At 39.4% G+C, this 22,906-nt stretch overlaps 1 protein-coding gene across 9 annotated transcripts in view; it reads right to left on the reverse strand.

Moving 5' to 3' along the window:
- Positions 1-22,906, reverse strand: part of GPHN (gephyrin) — a 263,681-nt gene that overhangs the window by 112,995 nt on the left and 127,780 nt on the right. For all 9 annotated transcript variants that reach the window (XM_081313741.1, XM_081313740.1, XM_081313739.1 and 6 more), the window contains one exon: positions 7,915-8,009. In XM_081313741.1, the coding sequence (XP_081169867.1) occupies positions 7,915-8,009 (95 nt within the window). The remainder of the gene's footprint in view (positions 1-7,914; positions 8,010-22,906) is intronic.

Below are 22,906 nucleotides of genomic sequence, written 5' to 3' on the forward strand. Positions count from 1 at the left end.
GACACATACTGTTTGCTATTAGTCATATTGACAAACCGTTCCTTGGTCCTGGTTATACAATGAGAGGCCCCACTATCAACCACCCACAAATCATGGTTTACGGTTGTTGGTGACCTAGATATGGCTAAACTAACATCTTTTCCTGCTCTCCTATTGCTGGCAGTATTCTGTTTCTTACCCTTTTTACAGAATTTAGCAATATGCCCTTTAGCCCCACAAGAATAACATTTTCTAACAGTATAGGCAGTTGTAGACAGTTTTTCTTCTTGTGGTTGTGTCTCTCTCAGCTGGTCTCTGTCTTGCCTTCTTCTGGACTCTCCCAGTAATCTTCCAGTTATGTCAGTCAATGTCAGGTCAGCTCTGGTCAGGACTTCCAGTGAAGAAACAAAAGCATCATAGCTTTCATCCAGAGAGGAAAGCATAATGTAGACCTGATGCAGCTCTGAAAAAATCAGCTCTTTTTCATGTAGCTCTTGCAGAGTTTTCTTCAGTAATGTTAAATGAGCTAACATATCTCCACCTTTCAGAAGACGAGCTCTAAACAATCTACATGTAAGGTGTATATGTGCACCCACACTATCACAAACATAGATACGTCTTAAAGTGTCCCAACACCTAGCAGCAGACTTCTCACCACGAATATGGACAAGCTGCTGGTCATTCAGTGTTAGTCCAATTATGCAAAGAGCTCTTTCGTTATCCCGGGTAAATTGTGCTATCTTCTTTGCGTCTTCATCATCTGCTGAATCCCAAGCAGTCACATCCGGCGGATCATGAACTACAGCCCATAGCCCTTCCTTTCGCAGAAGTAAGCAACATTTCGTAGACCAGGAAAAATAGTTTGTTCCGTCTAACCAGGTAATCATGGAGATACTGGTTGACTGTTCTTGTGCCATTTTTCAGTTGAACAGATAACACAAACCCAGCTATCTGAATATGGTACTGTGCACACTAACTCTCAATATGTCTTGGGCCCATAACCAATGATAAGGATGAGCAGAGCAACTCTTGAGCGAAAGACAGCTTGCACAAAAAAGAGGATACTGAGAGTAGTTAAGTTTACACAGCAACCACACAGATACACTGAGGTGTGTACAAAAGTTTTACTTGTGGGATAAGAAAATAGCACAGTCCAGGAAAAAAACAGTCCAGGTCATACACGAGTAATGAAAAAGATAGCAGATAACATCAGTCCAAGGATTATCCGATACAGAGTCTTCTTACCAGTCCATAAGTCAAACACAGTTCTACAGGTTTAGCAAAACAGTAGCAAACCCACAAACCACGATAAACAGCAAGTAACAGCAAGCGAAACAGAGACAGAGAGAAGCTATGTCTCTAGCTCCCTCTTACAGCGCTGGCCAATCATTAGAAGGTATGATACAATGCATTACATAGTTAAAGTGATACATTACAGTTCTATAACAATGATATAATCATAGTTCATATATATATTGCCAACCCAACCAGTTAGGCCACAGACATATACCTAACAGATTTGCAAAATTTATTTTAAATATTTGCTATTAGTGAAAACAGGGAAATTAGTGCTAAAGAGAAAAAAAATCTGAAAAAATAATTTCTACAGATGTAGCGTGATAGTGATTAAGGTTGGACTGACACCAGGAATGCCCACATTCTTGTCTACCTCAGCCACAGAAGTTCACTGGATGACATATGAAAAGTAGTATATCTCTCCAATATGAAAAGTAGGATATCTAGTACATAAATAAAATGCACTGATTTTATTCTAATTTAATTTTAGGAATCTGAAATAATTATAAATATAAGTGTCATGGTTCCAACAGATGAAACTCTTCAAAAGAACTTCGAGGTATTGTTTACCTTAAAGAATCTTTTATTCGAGAAACAAAGTATTGGCACTACATAGTTGAATCCAAAAACTAAATTTCCCTTCCCTGGATACAAAGTAATAAACACAATTCCCTCCTCCAATAAACAGTCATAAATCACATTCCCCAATTACCTTGAAGTGTGGGCTTTCTCCCCAGCTCTCCAGCCCGCCAAAACTCTATCAACTCTGGGCCCAATGACCTTGGGTTCCCACAGCTGTTATTATTTTTATGACTAGCTGGACTCTCATCCACTTTCCCCTTCTCAGCATCAACTAACTCTAAAAGCAATAGAGAAAAATGGCTGCATTTCCATCTATGGTCAAAGCAAGAACATCCAATGTTAGCTGTGTTGGCATCTGCCCCCCCTTACAAAAAGGACAAATCCTGTAATGCAAACAAAAGCACAGGTTAGGGGTTGCCTCTTGGTTTGTTAGGATGTTTCTTATAGAACCTATTAATGAGTCTGTCAGCTTTTACATCACTAGATTTCACCTAGGTGGCCTCAGACAATGGATATCCCTTCCATTGCACTAAGAATTGCAATTTCCCTTTAAAAATTCTTGAATCAAGAATACACTTTACTTCATAGTGAGTCTGTCATGCCACTACGAGAGGTCCAGGTGCCTTCTGAGGGGGAGGTCTTAAGGTGGAATCCCGAAAAGATTTCAACAGGCTACAATGGAAAACAGGGTGAACTTTCCCTAAGAGCCTGGGAAGTTTTAGTTCTACCGTGACCGGGTTAATGATCTTTACAATGGGGAAAGGTCGTAAGTACTTCAATCCTAACTTCTTACTAGGTAACTTAAGCCATAAATATTTGGTTGACAGACAAACCTTTTGCCTAACTTGGAATGTCCTTTGAGGAGCCCTTTTTTATCTGCCTGTTTTTTGTATGACACAGAAGGCTTTTTCAAAACAGTTTTTGTGGTTTTCCAGACTTCTTCCCATCACCCATTGATCAAGAGTTTGGGAAGCAGAGGGTCCTTGAGAATATTCAGGTATGGGGCTGAACTCTTTTCCTGTGGCCACTTTAAAAGGCGTGAAGCTGGTGCTCCTGTGAACAGAGTTATTGTAAGCCACCTCTGTGGTTTGATTGTCCTTGAACCATTGGTTGGTGAGGAGCTCGTTTTATTTTCTTTGCCCCAGGGTCATTGGAGTTTGGGGCTCTTGAAGGCGGGACTCTGCATGGTGTGAGTTGAGAAGCATTTGTGGAGTGTAACTAATTGCTTCATTAACCTCTTCATGCTGGCTCTTGTACTGGGGCAGTCTAGATAAAGCATCAGCTAAGAAGGTTTCCCCCCCCCCCCCGGTATGTACTTTAGGTAAAATTAAACCGGTTAAAGTACTGCACCCATCGTACTTGTTTCGGGGACAATTTGCAGGGAGTTTTCAGTGCTTCTAGGTTTTTGTGATCAGTCCATACCTTGAAAGGCACCTTGCTCCCTTCTAGATAGTTTTGCCAGTTTAATAGAGCCCATCAGATTGCAAAGGCTTCCTTCTCCCACACAGCCCACCTCCTCTCGCACTCAGTGAATTTTTTTTGAGGTGTAGGTGCAGGGTTGTAGGGTCCCACTCTGGTTCTTTTGCAATAACACAGCTCCGACTGCCACATTGCTAGCATCAGCCTGAATCACAAAGGGCTTCCCTGGGCAAGGATGCTTTAAAACTGGTTTGACCACAAATAGATCACAAAAGTGGTTTGACAGTTCATAGTCCATGCTAATGGTTGGCCTGGACATGGCTTTCCTCCCTCCTTGCCTGTTTTCAGTAATTCCATTAGGGGTAAGGCAATTTCAGCAAAGAAGGGGATGAACTGGCAGTAGAAGTTGGTGAATCCCAGAAAGCTCAGGAGTTGTTTGAGAGTTTTTGGGGGCTGCCATTCAACTATGGCTTTCACTTTGGTCAGGTCCATTTCAATGCCTTCACTGGAAATTCTGTAGCCAAGATAATCTAGTCGGGTCTGGTGAAACTCACACTTCGATAGGTTAACATAAAGTTTGGCATTCAACAGTTTCTTTAGCACTTCTCTCATAGTTTTACGTGGTCAGCCATATTAGTGCTGTATATCAGGATGTCATCAAGATACACCAAAACCCCTTTGTATAAATGGTCATGTAGTACCTGATTGATCAGCTGCATGAAGACAGCTGGAGCCCCTGTAGTCCAAATGGCATGACTTTAAATTGGTAGCTCTCCATGGGACAGTTAAAGGCAGTCTTCCACTCATCTCCCTCCTTTATCCTCACCCGGTAATATGCCTCTCTCAAGTCCAACTTAGTGAAGACACTCCCCTTTGCCAGGTGAGTTAGTTAGTCTTTCAGGAGGGGGAGGGGGTATTTGTTTTCCACGCTCACAGCATTCAGACCTTTACAATCCACGCAGAGATGAAGTGACCCATCTTTTTTCTTTAAATAACACTGGGGTTCCCACAGCAGAGTTGGCCCATTTGATAAATCCCCTTGCTAGGTTCTTGTCCACATACTGCTGCATCTCCTCCATTTCAAAGGGGGACATAGGGTACATTCTCGGTCGTGGGAGTTTGGCTCCTGGTAACAGCTCGATAGAACAATCATTGGGTCGGTAGGGAGGCAGGGTGTCGCATTCTTTCTCACTAAACGCCTCCGCTAGGGATGAGTGGCTCACCTGGTTGAGACAAGGCAGCTATTTGCACTAGCTCATTGGGTGGGCTAAGTTCTCCTGTAACGTCCATTGAGTTAAGGGGGGCCTTGGGTCCTATAGGTAACCTCACAGTCCTCATTCCCTTCTCCCACCAGATAAACGGCTTCCATTTGTCTAACCAGGCTAGCCCTAGGATCACAGCCTCAGTTATTTTCGGAGCCACCATGAAACAAATGAACTCCCAGTGCTCACCTATTTCTAAGCATAGAGGTTCAGTCAATTGAATGACTAAAGTTCCTCTCATTAGGGAGCCATCGGCTTGCTCAAACCTCACGGGTTTGGAGAGCAGCCTTGCTCGTATGCCCATTTTCAGGGCAAGTGACAAGCTAATAATGCAATGGGAGCATCCAGTGTCCACTAGTACTTTCAAATCTATCTGTGCCACCGTCGTAGGGATTATGAGTTTGGCAGTTAGTGAAAAAGGTGGAATGTGTCGACTTACCATCAGGTTGTTCTCTTCTTGGTTGTTGCTGTTGTAGGAGGGTAGAGTGGCAGCAGGTCCGGCTTGGGTCTTGGCACTCTCCTGCGTGGGGTACATGACTTGGGCAATGGGTTCCTGCACGATCCAGTTGGATTTCTCTTTCGCCAGCTGCTGGGCTGGTTTCTTTCTTGCTGGTGGTCCCGGTCTATTCTGCTTTTGAGGGTAAGGGACTGGGCAACTTGCTGCTCGATGTCCCTGTTGTCCACATCTGAAGCACTTGATCCGTGGGCCTGTAGGTGGCCTGGGATTTTCAGTAGCTGTGGCGGTTGGAGGCTTTCAGGGGGGTGGCTGCTGTTTGGGTTGATCTGGCCTTGGCTCGGCTTCTTGTGGAGGTGGCTTCTTATAGCAGGCAAGCTGGACGGCCAGTCTTACTGCTGCCTGGTACCATTCTTGCAACTGATTAGGGACTGCTTGATAGACACAAGCCTGGGAGAGTGGTTGCTGTGCTCCCCAGGAAGCCTGCATTTCTGGTGGTGGCCTCCCCACTGTGGATGTTGCACCCCCAACGGTTGCTGGCCTCTGCATGGTGGCTGCTACATCCCAAGTTGCTGCAGGCCTCCCAGTGGTTGTTACACATTCAGGGGCTGTTGCCACCCCCATGGCTGTTGCTGCATTGCTGGCGGGTGTGGCATCCCCAGTTGCTGTATGACTGCCAATGGTCTCAGTGGCTGCTGAAATGGCACCCCTAGTTGCTGTGGGCCCCCCCTCAGTGGCTGCTGAAATGGCACCCCTAGTTGCTGCATGTGCGGGGGCTGTTGCCACCCCTACTGTAGCTAACCTGTGGGTGGTTGTGGCATCTCCAGTTGTTGTAGGCCCCCTGCGGCCCCAGAAGTGGTTGTTGCTGGATCCACATCAGTTGCAGGCCCCATAGCAGTTGCTGCACGTTTGGAGACGGCAGCCAGTCCCACTTCTGCTGCTGCACTCCCAGCGGTTGCTGACCCCCTGGTGGCTGCACCTTCCCCAGTTGCTGCAAGGCCCCCATCTGCTGCTGCACATTCGGGGGCTGTGACCACCCCAAGTTCAGTTGCTGCACTGCCAGCAGCTGCTGGCCTCCCATCTGTGGGGGCTGCGACATCACCCATTGCTGTATGGGCCCTGGGCTGGGTGGCCAGTAAGTGTGTCGATCTGGGCTTTGGCTATCCTGGTGATGGCTCAGGCTCTTATCTCTTATCTGGGCTTTTGGAGGGGCGACGACTGGAGCTGTTTCTCCCCATGGGGATGGAGGCTATGGTAGGTGGCTTTGAGGATGGGGAAGCTGCTTGACCTGTGCAGGTGGGACTGGGACTTCCCCTTGGCATGGGTTGGTGGCTGCCTCGCCGATCACTTGCATATGGAGAACGGGAGGGTTGTTCTCCACTTTTCATCTCTAGCTCTTCAAATCTTTCCACCAACTTCTCTACTGATTGACTACAGACTGCGGACAGGTACTTCCACTCACCTGAGTTCTTGGCGGTAGTCAATTTTGTGGTTCTCCACCGGTCCAGGCAACGTGACTTGCGGGAAGCCCCTCCTTGTAGCTCCACCTCATCCACCTTTGAAGCACTTGATTGTGGCAAGGCCGTCTCGAGGTGTCTAGAGTCTCCACTGGGTAAGGTCCATTCTGAAAACCAGATCAGCTGTCCTCACGGCTTTGGTCTTGCCCCCATCTGAGAGACCTGAAAAAATTCCTTCTCTACCAGCAGGCTGGCCTGTGCTCCCTCCTCTGAGGTAGCAATCATTGCCGGGGTGCTGGTTTCAGGCACTCCTTCCTTCTCCATGTTGAGATCTTCCCCGAATCTTTGTCGGGCTATCCCTCAATTCTAGGGACAGCAACTGGGGTTCGAGACCCCAAGATAGTTAGGTAAAAATTGAAGTTTTTGGTTTATTGTCATGGTTCCAAACGATGAAACTCTTCAAAAGAACTTCGAGGTATTGTTTACCTTAAAGAATCTTTTATTCGAGAAACAAAGTATTGGCACTACATAGTTGAAACCAAAAACTAAATTCCCCTCCCTTGGATATAAAGTAACAAAGCACAATTCCCTCCTCCAATAAACAGTCATAAATCACATTCCCCAATTACCTTGAAGTGTGGGCTTTCTCCCCAGCTCTCCAGCCCACCAAAACTCCATCAACTCTGGGCCCAATGACCTTGGGTTCCCACAGCTGAGTTATTATTTTTATGACTAGCTGGACTAGCTGGACTCTCATCCACATTCCCCCTCCCAGCATCAACTAACTCTAAACACAATAGAGAAAAATTTCCATCTGTTGTCAAAGCAAGAACATCCGATGTTAGCAGTGTTGACCATAAGTAGCCAACAAAACTGGGTTATCCTGCAACTTAATCCTTGAAGAAAATATAGTATAATGTTTTGCATGCACATTTAGTATTTATTTTTATTTATTAAATTGCTGTCCATCTCATTCTGCAAAGTGACTGCTTAGTATGCCTCACTGAGTTCACTGATTTTGCTCCTTGATGAGTAAAGAATTGGGGCCCTGGGTTAAGTCATGTGGTTTTCAATATTCTCCACAATCTACTTTAAAATATTGTTGTGTAGTGTACTGAAGCAAAATATGCAAAATAGTTGAAAGTGCAACGTAACTTATACAGATTGTTACTATGTGAAAATTTTGCAAGAGATTCAATGTCTTTTCTTCCTGAATTCCATGTCAAAAATACCCCACAATAAAAAAATAAAGCAAGCAAATAAACAACAACAACAACAACAACAACAACAACAACAACAACAACAACAATAATAATAATAATAATAATAATAATAATAATAATAATAATAATAATAAAGCCATTTGGATATCAAAATGAGAAAGGGATGATGAATTACTTTTGTTCATTCCACTACCTTAGGTTTTCTAGAGAAAAACTTTTGATATTTTTGTTAGCATTCTTACCTAGAGAGCATGCCCAAAGGTGTAACATTAAGTGATCCCATCAGCATTGCCAAGGCCATTCCTGGGGCCTCACGTTCTATTACTTCTTTAGTAGCCTGTAATCAAAGATTAAACAGTAGACTGAGTGAAAACTAGAAAAATAAAATATAAAGCTAAATAAAATTTCACCATCTCTTTCCTAAAATCAGTACAACATGGGATTTGAATGTCAATTAATTTGGGCTTAAAATCATTATATACTTATCTCATTAAAATTAGCTTATGCCCATATATTCTGCCACAATGTCTGAAAATTGTTCTGTATCAAAAATGGTATCTTTCAGTCACTGACCACAACAGTTTTGCATCTATAAATATTAAATATTATATTATTACTTTTGCCTGTTCCTTTAGATTTCTCCTGGAAATCCAAATATGCTGAACAGTTCAGAAAATTATTAGAAAGGATTGGCTCATATGGTCCTACAAAATGCAGATGATTAAGTATTTTCTTTTCATGGAAGATTTATATTTTCTGTCCTTTTCTGTTGATTCATGATATAAGAGATCTCCTTCTAATTGGAAGGCATTTGTATACTGAGGCAATCTTTGAGATTAAAATGGTAGCCAAATTTCAATTATATGATGCTCTATTTTTTAGAAAAAGGAAAACCTAATTTAAAATGAAACTTGTATGTAATATAAATGTATCTGAACAAAGTATACAATTATAATCTTAAAGTTGAACCCCTGGTTTTCAAAGAAATGAACAATTCCTTACAAAATACATGGATGATTCTTATAGTATGAGCTAATGTGAAGAGAAATAAAATTAGAGAATTACATAAGATTAGGCAGGAGGAAGAAGAGGAATTTTAAGTTGGGAAATTCCTTCCTATGTAAATGTAAATATTTGTAGAAGCTTAGTTTTACTCCTATATTCAGGTACTTTTGCCCTGGCTTTCATGACCATCTATTATTGATCATTAAAATTGTTACTAGATGGAGAAAGAAAAAGAAAACACCTAATTTTGTGTAGGATCAGATGGTCTAATGTATAGGTTAATTCTCTTTTTCTTCCAGGTTTCCTAGAACATTTTTAAAGGAAAGGAAGTCTTAAATTCAGGTAATTGGAAAAATGTACCAGCTACCACAAATCATAATCAAGAAGAAAACTACTAGCTGAAAACATTTGTTGATGACATAGCAGCTAAAATTTAATATATGGGTCTCATGGCCCATTTTTAGCTATTATCCTATACACCTTGGTCCCATATCTTAAATTTCACATCATTCAGGCAGGCTTTAATGAGAATGCAGTAAGGTGGATAATTGGATAATTCTGGTCCCAATCCTAAACCATTTTCTTCCCACATAGCAATATTTCCACTCCCATTTCTTTCACTTTTTCTGCATTCATCAGGTGGAGAAAACCATGTTATTTAGATTCTGTTTTATAATGAAGAACACAAACATTTTTTCTTTTTCTTTTTCTGTTTTTTTTTCAGCAAGCTTCCTCATTATTCCACCTTTGGACATATAAGAATACCATGTCAAAATTCTAAGAACTGGACCAACATTGCTTGGTCTAATTAATTATTGACAAATATATGACCCACTTTAGGGACAATAATGGAAATTTATTAACAATAAAATATGCCTATATAATATATAGAAATTATATGAAGAACAAAAAAATTAATGAGAAAAACTGAATTTTAAAGTAATGAATAAATTCAGATAAGAATTCATTTGCCACAAATGAATGATCAAACTAGATTCGTTACAAATTAAAGAAGCCGTGTGTGTGTGGGAATTCTAGCATTAGGATAAATCTCTCGTTTTGTCCCACTTTCCCAAATTAAATTCGCTCCCACTTTGAATTTGTTGTTTATCTCTTGAAGGAAATTTATAGATTGCAAATAGTACTGGTATATATATATATTTACATAGAAGGTATGAAATGAATTTATGACATTAGGTTGAAGGTGACAGTTGTGGCTGTAACTTAAAAATGAGATGAACACCTATACAGAGAGGACAAAACCAAGTCACTTGTCAAATGATGCTTTCAGAAATAGATAAGAAGGAACTAAGTGGTTAAGAGCCAGAAGAAAAAGAAAATAAATACCATTGGAACAAATACATAAAACAAAGACTTTTAGGGTCTTGGGGCACATCAGTTACCATATTTAAGTTCTTCTAGGTCTAAATAGTTCCATAAGCCTAGTTAAGTAGGATTTAGGTAAGTGAGGTGTGAATAATAATAACAGTTATTGAAAAGAAGAGAGCCTGGGTCACTGATGTTGCTAAATAAGATAATGATAGGATTAAGGAAAAACAGTTGGAAAAAATTATGAATATAGGGACATGCAGATCAAAATAGGGCGGTATATAAATTTAATAAAATAAATAAATAAATAAATAAATAAATAAATAAATAAATAAATAAATAAATAAATAAATAAAAAAAATTGAATGCTTATGGAAAAAAGAAATCCGTTGTTAAACCAATCATAATTGGAGTCCTCAGAGCAATACTAGGACTTCCTTGTTATCTGGATACATTGAATGTATCAGACCGAAACTCCCTAATTTTACAAAGAAAACACCCTGTTTCAAACTGCTTATATTCTTAGATGCTAGCTGAATAATTCTTAGATCCTTGGTTAAAACTTGAATTATTCAATTTCTGCCATCTTAAACTGTGAATCTAAAATAAATTATTCACACATGCTATCCCAGTGAGGCACAACCCTGATGTGGTTGTGGAGCTTACATACTATGCAGAGGATAACAGCTATGGTTCAACCATATTTGTCAGGGTTCATAGAGGAGCCAGACAAAAAGTATCTCTCCCATAAACAATTTACAGGAAACTATATCGGGTTGGCCATTGCCTGGATCAGCAAGGACCCTGATAGATGTTGGAGTTCCTGGACATTTGGGGACAAGTGGGCTATAGGGTACAACATATAATATCCCCTTTATCTATTAATATTGTTGAAATGAAGATCAAAATATATGGGTATTAAAATGTGCTGAAAAAGTTAAATTCAATGGGGTGTACTAGTTTTTCACATGACTAAAATAAACAGTTCAGAAAATTCTCAGACATTGACAGAGGCTACATAGCAAGGAGCTGACAGAAAGGAATTCAGTTTTTGTTTGTTATGAGTACTCAGAGAATCCTTTTTGGGCCAATGACATTTGCAATTTGAAAAACATGTTGTGACACACTCAGTACGTGACTGCCATGGGATATTTGCCTTTTTCCCAAATGACTGACATAGTGGACATACAGTAGCTAATCACAAAATACCCATTTACAGAAGGCTAACTAAGAGCTTTGGCATGCCAGGTACTCCTTTGTGGCTGTGATTATTTTTAATTTATCAATATGTCCCTTTCCCCTCTACAGGTTGTGCAGGTCTGTGTTAGAAGCTTGTGTTTTGCCCTAGAGTATGCCCATTTTCTTTTTCAATACTTTATTAAAAACAAAGAGCCTAGTGAAGGGCAAGAGAGATAAATACAAAAGTACAGCATAGACGAAAACAAAATTAAATCTAATATATGTCTCTGAAAACCAGATGCAAAGGAATATAAGATTAGGCCCTACTTGTTCACTATTCGAAGAACCAGCATATTCAAAGAAACTGGATGCCTTTGGTTTGAAGTATCCCTTATATTGTTTAATTCCATTTTAAAAAATTGTCTCAGGATTAATGGAGATTTTTTTCAGTTAGGTGATCTGAAAAAACTGGATCTATCCCTTAGACTACTGGATAAAAAAGTATTTTTCTTAGAATACTAATTAATTATAGGGAATTACTGATACAAAAATGAAATCTGAAACTATTCTTCAGCTGTTCTTAACTGAACATCAATATGAACAGAGAATAGATAAATGCTCATCAAGTATTAAAATCATCCAGCAGTTTAGTTTCGGATAGAAAAAGTTGTTTTTGAACTTGCAGAAGTAGGAATATGGCACCTGTCCTCAATGCGCCATATTATTATATAGATATGTGCTACAAATATATCCTTCAGCTGTATGAAATATTACCAACCACATGACTTGAGAAAACAGGTAGCACCCATTTACTCACCACTTGTTCAGTAACTGTTTGAAGTTACAATGGTGCTATAACAATATTATTTGAATAAAATAAAGACTAAGATTGTTAGAAGTAAAAGGAAGAAATATAAAGTTGGTTTATTTGATCAAGGTTAAAATAAGATATGTTATTTCTGGTAACCCTTAATGGACTTTTGCTGATACCAGGACTGAAATGACTATGTTTATAGATAAGAGATGGGCATGGGAAGAAGAGATCTGAAAACTGAAATAATGCAGAATGCAATATTCTGCTGACACAAAGAGGATCATAATTAATGCATAGATCTAGCCTCCAAAGTATTTAGCACTTATAAGTCTATAAATTTATAGATCTATAATTACAATCTTTCTATTAAGTACCAATTTTTAACATTCTGGATTTATTGTATATCCTATATTCCTAATACCTCTTTTGCAATTCCTAATTTATTTTCCATTTTTATCACACATAGTTAACAAAACAATTCTTAAACTAAAAAAAAGTAAAACAAAACAAAAAGAAAAAAACCCCGAATCTCCAACAAAGAAATAGAAAAGAGGTGGAACCCTTATATATTATACTTATCAAGAGTGATAAATAGAGCATAATATAATAAATGCAAAATTTTATTGTAAAGTATGAAAATATCTCTGCCATAGTAACACTTATTGCTACATCCTTAGATTAGTAGAAAATATTCCAAATAGCTCACCATTTATGACAACCTTTCCTTAACATCTGAAATAATATGTATAATTTCTCAATAAGATTCTTTTAGTCACCCCCCCCAATAACCAAAATCTATCCCAATGAAAAGCTATCATTTCCAAGATAAATGAGGCATAACAGCTCAAAGAATGTGTAGCTTGTACACTTCTTGTTTATATAGGTAGTCCTCAGTTAATTACAATAATTGACACTGGGACTAAGCAAAGCAGCTGTAAAGCATGACTGTGCCAATTTACAGCAGCAGTTTTGGAAGCTGCAGTTGTTAGGTGAATCTTATGTGGTGATTAGGTACGATGTCACATGACTGTCATTTGCAACCTCCTGCTGGCTTCCCCACTGATTTTGGTTTCTGGAAGTTGGCACTGAAAGTCACAAATGATAACAATGTGGCCACGGGATGCTGAGAATATTATAACTGCGAATCAGTTACAAAGCAGCCCAATCGTGGTGAGGTTACAGGGCAGGTTTTTCCTAAGTTTCTTTCTCTGACTATAAAGCCACTGGGTACTCCTGGTTCTCTTGTCTGATTGTTTCCTAGGCACCATCTTTTCCCCTCATTCCCCATAGTCACCCACACATTCCATTCCATTATCATTTTTAATATAACTGGACAGAAGTATACGAACGTTGCTTTTTTGCCTCCTCTGTTAAATTAACAGGTGATTACTTTTTATCAGAAAATTAATATAATAGCATCCAAGAGGGGGTGGGAAGTAAATTACAAAAGCTGTGTCACCTGTTGCAATATAGACTCCACCATTTTTCTACATGTCTTACGATATCATATGCAGGTATGAAAGTTGCAAAGCTTGTGTACAACGGAACACAATAAATATATCTGTTATTCTATACATGTTTAAACATAATTTATTATATGGCATGATGAAAAATAGAAGTTGTTGTGACATGAAAAGGAAATTGCTATTTTTTATCCTTAAAATTATCAGTATGATCTATGTGCTGCATAGATTTTTTTTTAAAAAACTAAACTTTTCTCAGATAATTAACAGAAAAATTATTAGGTGCCTGGAAATTATTACACCACAGAAAAGATGTACTTAGCATAGATACTGGCTATGTAATTCTGGTTCCAGCATGGTGCAGTTCCTTTTTATTTCTATTTATTTATTATTTATTTATCTATTGTATTTTTATACTGCAGATGACTGTCTTCAGTTTCCAATAGAAAAAGGTAAATTATAAGAGATAATAAACACATGATATCAAATAAATTATGAATCTGAAACACAGTAATACAATAAATATCATGGTTAATCCACTGATAGACTAGATAAGTTTATTTATAAGATTTATTTATATGATTTACATGTTACTCTGGGCAGCTTACAAGATTGAAACCACAAGCACACTAGACAACCCGCAGCATCCAAGAATCCCACCTACAACAACAGCACAACTCATTCAGCCCCTGATCCAAATACCTGGGGAGCAAGGTGTTTGGATAAGTGGTCACTGTATAGCAAAGGCTAATAGAGTTTAGACCAGGGGTAGGCAACCCCGGCTCTTTTATGACTCATGGACTTCAACTCCCAGAATTCCTGAGTCAGCATAGCTGACTCAGGAATTCTGGGATTTGAAGTCCATGAGTCATAAAAGAGCCGAGGTTGCCTACCCCTGGTTTAGACCATACAAATCTCTGGGGGAAAAACTGCTCTATAGGCAGATGCTGTCCCTGAGAAGATATGTATCCAGAATCCAACATAATTATATAGTTAAAAGGGATCTGAAGAATTTACTAGTTCTAGTAGGATGGGCAGAAACAATGTGAGAAAGGTGGTACCACAAGTAATCTGGCCCTATGCCATGAAGGGCATTATAGTGACCAGCACCTTGAATAGCATCCAGAAATCTTCTCCAGACCAGAGCAGCAGTGTTACATGACCATAATGAGGATTGCCAAAAACTTCCCATATTTTTGTGCTCTGGACCAACTACAGTTTCCAAGTGTTTTTCAAGGGTAGCCCCATATATAGCACATTACACTAATCCAATTGGGAGGTGACTAAGTCTTATGAATTACCATAAAAAAGGCCTTCTGGAACTGGTGCACTAGATGAACAATTGGTGCACTAGATGAACCTGGTCAAAAGGCCTCCTAGCCACCGGTCCAGAAGGACACCTAAATTGTTCACCAATTCTGACTGGGGAAGTGCACCCCCATGTAGACTTAAAGATGGAAAATCCGTGAAACCAGAGGGCCTTAAAACTCACAGCGACTCTGTTTATTAGTGTCAAGCTAAAGTCTGTTTAATGGAAGGCACCCAATTTTGTAATACTGTAAACCAATACAGATGTGTAAGTATAATAAGAAGGTTGGGACTACTGCTAGGCTAAAAATCACCAAAAATAATTTATCTATTATCTAGATTTTAACAAGTTTTATAAATTATGCTATACTTTTAAGCTTTTTAACAATAGAACCTAAGAAATAAATCTTTTCTTATTAAAAGACAAAAGTTACGAATGATAAAATATATATTTTCTTTTATAAAAATACATTTACATTCTTTTAACAAAACAAAATAATGAAGTTTCACGGAAGTATTTTGGATTATAAGCATTTTGCTAAAGTTATAAATCTACAAGAGAATACGATGGTCATAGCAAACACTCTTTTCCAACAACCCAAGAGACGGCTTTACACATGGACATCACCAGACGGTCAACACAGAAATCAGATTGACTATATGCTCTGCAGCCAAAGATGGAGAAGCTCTATACAGGCAGTAAAAACAAGACCAGGAGCTGACTGTGGCTCAGACCATGAGCTTCTTGTTGCAAAGTTTAGGCTTAAATTAAAGAAAGTAGGGAAAAGCGCTAGGCCAGTCAGGTATGAATTAAATCATATCCCTGTTCAATATACAGTAGAGGGGACAAATGGATTTAAGGAATTAGATCTGATAGACAGAGTGCCTGAAGAACTATGGACAGAGTTTACAACATTGTACAACAGGTAGCAACCAAAACCATCCCAAAGAAAAAGAAATGCAAGAAAGCAAAATGGCTGTCTGAGGAAGCTTTGCAAATAGCTGAGGAAAGGAGGGAAGCGAAAGGCAAGGGAGAAAAAGAAAGATATGCCCAATTAAATGCAGAATTCCAAAGAATAGCTAGAAGAGATAAGAATGCCTTCTTAAATGAACAATGCAAAGAAATAGAAGAAAACAATAGAATAGGGAGGACCAGAGATCTTTTCAAGAAAATTGGAGAGATGAAAGGAACGTTTCATGCAAAAATGGGCATGATAAAGGACCAAAATGGCAGGGACCTAACAGAGGCAGAAGAGATTAAGAAGAGGTGGCAAAATTACACAGAAGAACTATACAAGAATGAGCTTAACGCCCCTGATAATCACAATGAGGTGGTCACTGACCTCGAGCCAGACATCCTAGAATGTGAAGTGAAGTGGGCCTTAGAAAAGCTGAGCAACAACAAAGCTAGTGGAGGTGACAGTATTCCAGCTGAGCTATTCAAAATCTTAAAAGACGATGCAGTAAAAGTGCTACACTCAATTTGCCAGCAAATTTGGAAAACTCAACAGTGGCCACAGGATTGGAAAAGATCAGTTTACATTCCAATTCCAAAGAAAGGCAGTGCCAAAGAATGTTCAAACTATCGCACCATTGCACTCATTTCTCATGCTAGTAAAGTTATGCTTAAAATTCTACAAGCTAGACTCCAGCAGTATGTGGATCGGGAACTACCAGAAGTACAGGCAGGATTTCGAAGAGGCAGAGGAACAAGAGATCAAATTGCTAACATACGCTGGATCATGGAGAAAGCTAGAGAGTTCCAGAAAAACATCTACTTCTGCTTCATTGACTATGCTAAAGCCTTTGATTGTGTGGATCATAACAAACTGTGGCAAGTCCTTAAAGAGATGGGCATACCAGACCATCTTATTTGTCTCTTGAGAAACCTATATGCGGGCCAAGAAGCAACAGTGAGAACTGGACACGGAACCACTGATTGGTTCAAAATTGGGAAAGGAGTCTGGCAAGGCTGTATCCTGTCGCCCTGCCTATTTAACATATATGCAGAGCACATCATGAGAAAGGCAGGGCTAGATGAATCAAAAGTTGGAATTAAGATTGCCGGAAGAAACATCAACAACCTAAGATATGCAGATGATACCACTCTAATGGCAGAAAGTGAAGAGGAACTAAAGAGCCTCTTGTTGCGAGTGAAGAAGGAGAGTGCAAAACATGGGTTGAAACTAAACATTAAGAAAACCAAGATCATAGCATCCGGCCCTCTCAATTCCTGGCAAATAGATGGGGAAGAAATGGAGGTAGTGACAGATTTTATTTTCCTGGGCTCCAAGATCACTGCAGATGGGGACTGTAGCCAAGAAATTAAAAGACGCTTGCTCCTTGGGAGGAAAGCCATGGCAAATCTAGACAGCACACTAAAAAGCAGAGACATCACCCTGTCAACAAAAGTGCGTATAGTCAAGGCTATGGTCTTCCCAGTTGCAATGTATGGCAGTGAAAGCTGGACCATAAGAAAGGCTGAGCGCCAAAGAATTGAGGCCTTTGAACTATGGTGCTGGAGAAGACTCCTGCGAGTCCCTTGGACTGCAAGGCGATCAAACCGGTCAGTCCTAGAGGAGATCAACCCTGACTGCTCTTTAGAAGGCCAGATCCTGAAGCTAAAACTCAAATACTTTGGCCACCTAATGAGAAGGAAGGATTCACTGGAGAAGAGCCTAATGCTGGGAAAGATTGAGGGCAAGAGAAGAAGGGGACGGCAGAGAATGAGGTGGCTGGATGGAGTCACTGAAGCAGTAGGCGTGAGCTTAAATGGACTCCAGAAGATGGTAGAGGACAGCAAGGCCTGGAGGAACGTTGTCCATAGGGTCGCGATGGGTCGGACACGACTTCGCAACTAACAACAACAACATAAATCTACAATTTAGTTCTCTAGTAACAGTGTCATTTATTACTGTCCAGCACAAGTCCTGTTAGAACAGAAAAGTGAGTAAGCTAAGTTTATTCTGACATGAAACAGATTTTTTTTACTAAAATCTCTGTTATGAAAGTATATTTCCAACCTTTTATGTAAAACCTTTTGCACGCTCAGCCTTATACAACAGAATATATATACTGCTCAAAAAAATAAAGGGAACACTTAAACAACACAACGTACTGTATTTAATAGTAGGATGTCTTATCTTGTGTTCCCTTTATTTTTTTGAGCAGTATATTTCATCACATGTATTACAGTCATGAGTATGCTTCAGTAATTCTCTTCTTTCAAGTACAAAAATACTTGCATGGATTCTTTATTAGGACGTGTTCTACAAACAATTCATAACATTTTTCCTCAGTGTTGTTGAATGAAGGAATTATCAAAGGCTACCAATTAGTTTGCAGGTAGAATTTACAGTGATTGTCTTGATTTATAAAGTCCATTACGGTTTGGCACCTGAATATCACAATCAGCTCATTTATTAGATCATCTAGAGAAGCATTGTACTAGTGCTCCATTCTGGGAAGGAAGCTGAGGCCAAGAGGCTATGTTGCTTCCTGATAGCAGTGTTATTTCTTTGGAGCAGTTTCTCTATATTGATAAGGTTGGACTTGACCTTAACATTCAGAATAGTAAGAACAAAACTGTTCTGGAAGGCTTTCTAAATAGAGCAGGTCAGTGGTTTTCAGCATTTTCTTTACCACGGACCCACTTTAAGTACCTTTTGTGGCCATGACTCAAGATTTAACAAGATTTAAATCATAACATTTCTTCAAGCTTTCGCGAACCCCCCTTGGAATGACATTGCAGCCCCCCAGAGGTCCATGGACCACAGGTTGAGAACCATTGGACTAGGCAACTCTGCTTTTATTTTCAGTTGTTTTATATTTGACTACCTATTTTATTGATATTTAATTTTTGTTCCTACCATGGATGCTTTAAATTGTTTTTTTATTATATTAGTTAAATGTGTGCAATGCAAAATAAATAAATGTCATAGCATTAATACTTTCCCCCCCAACTAAGTGAAATCCAAATGAGTTTCTCATCTCCTTAGGTAGCTTTTCCAATGGGTTTTCACCCAGGTACTGTGCTATCCCACTCACTCACATGCACACATAACAGTGGGTTTAACCCAATTAAGGCCAGCCAAAAGCAGACCACTGCTAGTCCACAGAGCAATGGCCAATGAGTCCACAAGGCTCATGGTCTGTGAGACTTTTCTTTATTTTTAAGCTGTTTTGGTTAATTATCCAGTGTTATATTATGCAACATGGATGGCCATATAAATATGTTTTATAAATTAATATGGATAATATATTTTTATATAGCATGAATGATATCTATTTTATGGCTTATGTCCTAGTTTGCTCTTCCTTTTTCCATATATTTTTCCACAGAAACCTTATTTCAGATTTTCTATTTGATTTTTTTTAAAAATCCCATTTATATCCCGCCCTTCTCTGAAGACTCAGGGCGGCTTACAATCTAAAGCACAATGTGCTTAGCAATAGCCTTCATTCTATGTATATACCTGCTTATTAAGCGGCATTATTACAATGTCAGCTTATTGCTCCCAACAATCTGGGTCCTCATTTTACCTACCTCGGAAGGATGGAAGGCTGAGTCAACCTTGAGCCTGGTGGGATGCGAACCTGCACTAATTGCAGGCAGCTGGTGTTACTTAAGGAGGCATTAGCCCACTGCTCCACCAAGGCAGATTTAAAATATTCCCTTTGTGCTGTAGGTTAGTAAGGATTCTTTTTTTGATAAATTATGATATTTAAACAGAAAATGTTTTCACCAAATGTATTGATTTGCTAAAGAAAACAAAATGGTTTCTGTTTTGATTTCACCAGATTCATTATATTTTTAATTATTCACTACATGAATAATTAAGATGTCTCAAAGTCACCTGAAAGGTCTAAAAGAATTAGAAGGAATCTGTTCCCCCATCTAGGTCTGAATCTTGACTAAAAAGCATTCAATAACCAATTTATCCTAGGGGGCTTAGAAGTTGCTTCCCTAATACAATCCCAATAATCTTCTTAAAAAGGGAAACTTGGAGACAAGATAATAGTTATCACAAACAGTAGATCCAGGGGTGTTTTAAGGAGGGCATAGCACAGCCTCTTTCAAGTCTGTATGAAATACTGCCTCTCACAGCAATACACTGATTATTCTGGGAATCCAGTTGACTATGTCCCCTTCTGTCCTCTAGAAAAGCCAGAAAGGGTATATGTCTAATCCATAAGTGGCAAGGGACATAATTAAAATCCTGCCTATAACACTGGAATTCAAAGACCTAAAGGTGTCCCAATTAGCATGGTTAAATATCATCCTGCACTATAACTCCTTTTTGCCAAATCAAGACACTGAATGATTTTATTAGTGAAATATTATGCATAAAAGTCACAGCTGCCAAATGGTAGATCTATTAACATTTCTCTACTGAAAAGGCAATGACTACTCAAAACAAGGCAGCTGGCCAATAGTCCACCAATGCAGTAGGGGTCAGGAAAGAATATTTTATGGGTTACATGTATCCGTGTAGTGAATAGTCACTAGCATTATATCCCCCTCTTTAGACTGGATTTTTAAAATAATCTCAATTGTTGACACTTTAACTTTCAAATTAACCTTGAAATGATATTCTTCCCTCATTATGCCTCCAGAAACTGTGAATGCTCCAACACTGGAAGTCTTTAAGAAGAGATTGGACAGCCATTTGTCTGAAATGGTATGGGGTTTCCTGCCTGGGTAGGGGATTGGACTAGATGACCTCCAAAGGTCCCTTCCAACATTATTATTATTATTATTATTATTATTATTATTATTATTATTATTATTATTGTTGTTGTTGTTGTTGTTGTTGTTGTTGTTGTTGTTGTTGTTAAAATGATAGGGTTATAATGCAAAGGCTTAATAAAAATATAAAAGTTTTGCATCTGTCATTTGCACTTCAGGAAAATGAAAGAAATGAGAGCAACTAAAACTGAAAGGCAAAACAGCATTGACAATAGCATTATCAATAGACTAGGTTAACCTAAGGCAATACAAGTACTGAATGATTAAGAAGAGGAATTTCAAGTAAGTTTTCTTAAAAATATCTAAATGCATCAAACCTTGGCTGAAACATGCACCATACAAAGTTTAACATAGCAAGAGTAAAGACTACTACACCAATTAACATGCCACTGGTACCATGAGATTTGCAGGGAGCAAACTGATAGTGACTGGAAGTCATGGCTTGGCAAAATTAGTTGTACCTAGTTAAAGAGGAAAGAACAGTCTATTAAATTTGATGTACAATTATTTTTATGTGTATTTTTCTAACTTACAAAAGATATTATAAATCTTCAGTGATTATATTATTTATTTATTTATTAGGATTTGTAGTCTACTATGCTCCTAAGAAAAAGTGGTTTACATGAAATAGTAAAAATGTAACTGACAATTAACAGCATTAAAACCATAGAAATAACAATTCTAAAAATAACATCTCATAAAGTTTAAAACCAATCTCATCCATTACTCTTGATCTTGTTAACATACATGTAATTTTCTCAGCTGATATATATATATATATATATATATTTATTTCAAATTTTATTTTTTAATTTACTGTACAGAGACCTTTAAGTTTTGTTGTTGTTAGCCGCCCTGAGTCCCTCGGGAGATAGGGCGGGATATAAATCCCATTAATAAATTATATATATATGTGTGTGTGTGTGTGTGTGTGTAAATTTTAACAAGCATTTGACATATATATATATATATATATATATATATATATATATATATATATATATATATATATACACACATGTAGATCTTTGGTCATTCAGGTTTTTTCCCCACGTAGAATTGGAGGTATCAGGGCAACGTTTCAATGAAATCTCATCCGTCATCCTCAGGCTGGTGGCTTCAGCTTCGTTCTTCTGGGAGAAGAACGAAGCCTGAGGATGACGGATGAGATTTCGTCGAAACGTTGCCCTGATACCTCCAATTCTACGTGGGAAAAAACCCGAATGACCAAAGATCTACATACAAACACCCACGAAAACCTGTAATTTGGTTTTAATAAGTTTTATGGTTGTTCACCACCAATAATCATTTGTTTGAGATGGGCAGCCATATAAAACAAACAAATAAAGATCAAATAAACAAACAAATAAAAATTATAGGAATTATATTACTGCCCTATCACATCATTTATATGTACAAAAATACAGTTAGAGAAAAAATTGCAAACTGTACACATAAATAATATGGAATCCTGACAGTAGTATAAAGTAATCTGAAGTATTAAGTTTGTAATTTCTGTATTGGCAAATCAATTTGCCTATAATATAGTAATCCAGTAATAGACCAATTCTACACAGGATCATAACACTCAGTTTCAAATGTACAAATTAATTTTCTAGATATAATTAAAAATCCTTGCTAATGCGGTTTTGTGTGATCCTTAGATGTTTAGCTGAATTGAATAGCAAAACTAAAGATAAGGGGATTTTCCATTGGAGAATTTTTAATTTGTATTTCAAAGAGCTCGTTTAAAAATCTCAACTAAAATGGTAAGACTCCAGAAGAAACTGATATACTGAATCCTTAATTTTGCAGTTCTTAAACTGAGGCAGTGGCGTAGCGTGGGGGGTGCAGGGGGGGCCGGCCGCACCGGGCGCAACATCTGGGGGGGCGCACTCGCACTTGGGAGGGATGGAAGACGCGCCGAAGCGCCCTTCGCGCGGCTGGAATCCCGCGGGGGGATCCGGGGCTGAGGCGCACTCGGGGAAGCAGCAACTCACAACCAGCTACTCTTGGGGGACGGAGGCACAAAGCCGGCCAGACAGGGCTCGGAGCCATCCCAGACCACAGCGGCACTTCCACCTTTCCCAGGGCGGCCCCCGCAGACGGAGCGCAGTGCAGGGCACCAGCATGCCCCACTGCCAGAGAAGCGCCCGCCGGTGCGGCCCCGACTCCCTCACCCCGCGGCAGGTGGCGGCGGCGTAGCGGGGCTTGCGAAAAGCGGGGCGGTCGGCGGCGGCTGCTCCCGGCGCCGGGCAAGGTCGCTCCTGCTCAAAAGCCAGAGTTCAGCGGCTGGCGAGGCGCTCGCGCGGGGCTCTCCCGGGGCTGGCGGGCCGAACGGGGACCGGCCTCCCCCTCTCCGCGCTAGAGCGGCCCCCACGGTGGCG

Source organism: Vipera berus, assembly GCF_964194415.1.
Source record: "Vipera berus genome assembly, chromosome: 1".
Lineage (NCBI taxonomy): Eukaryota > Metazoa > Chordata > Lepidosauria > Squamata > Viperidae > Vipera > Vipera berus.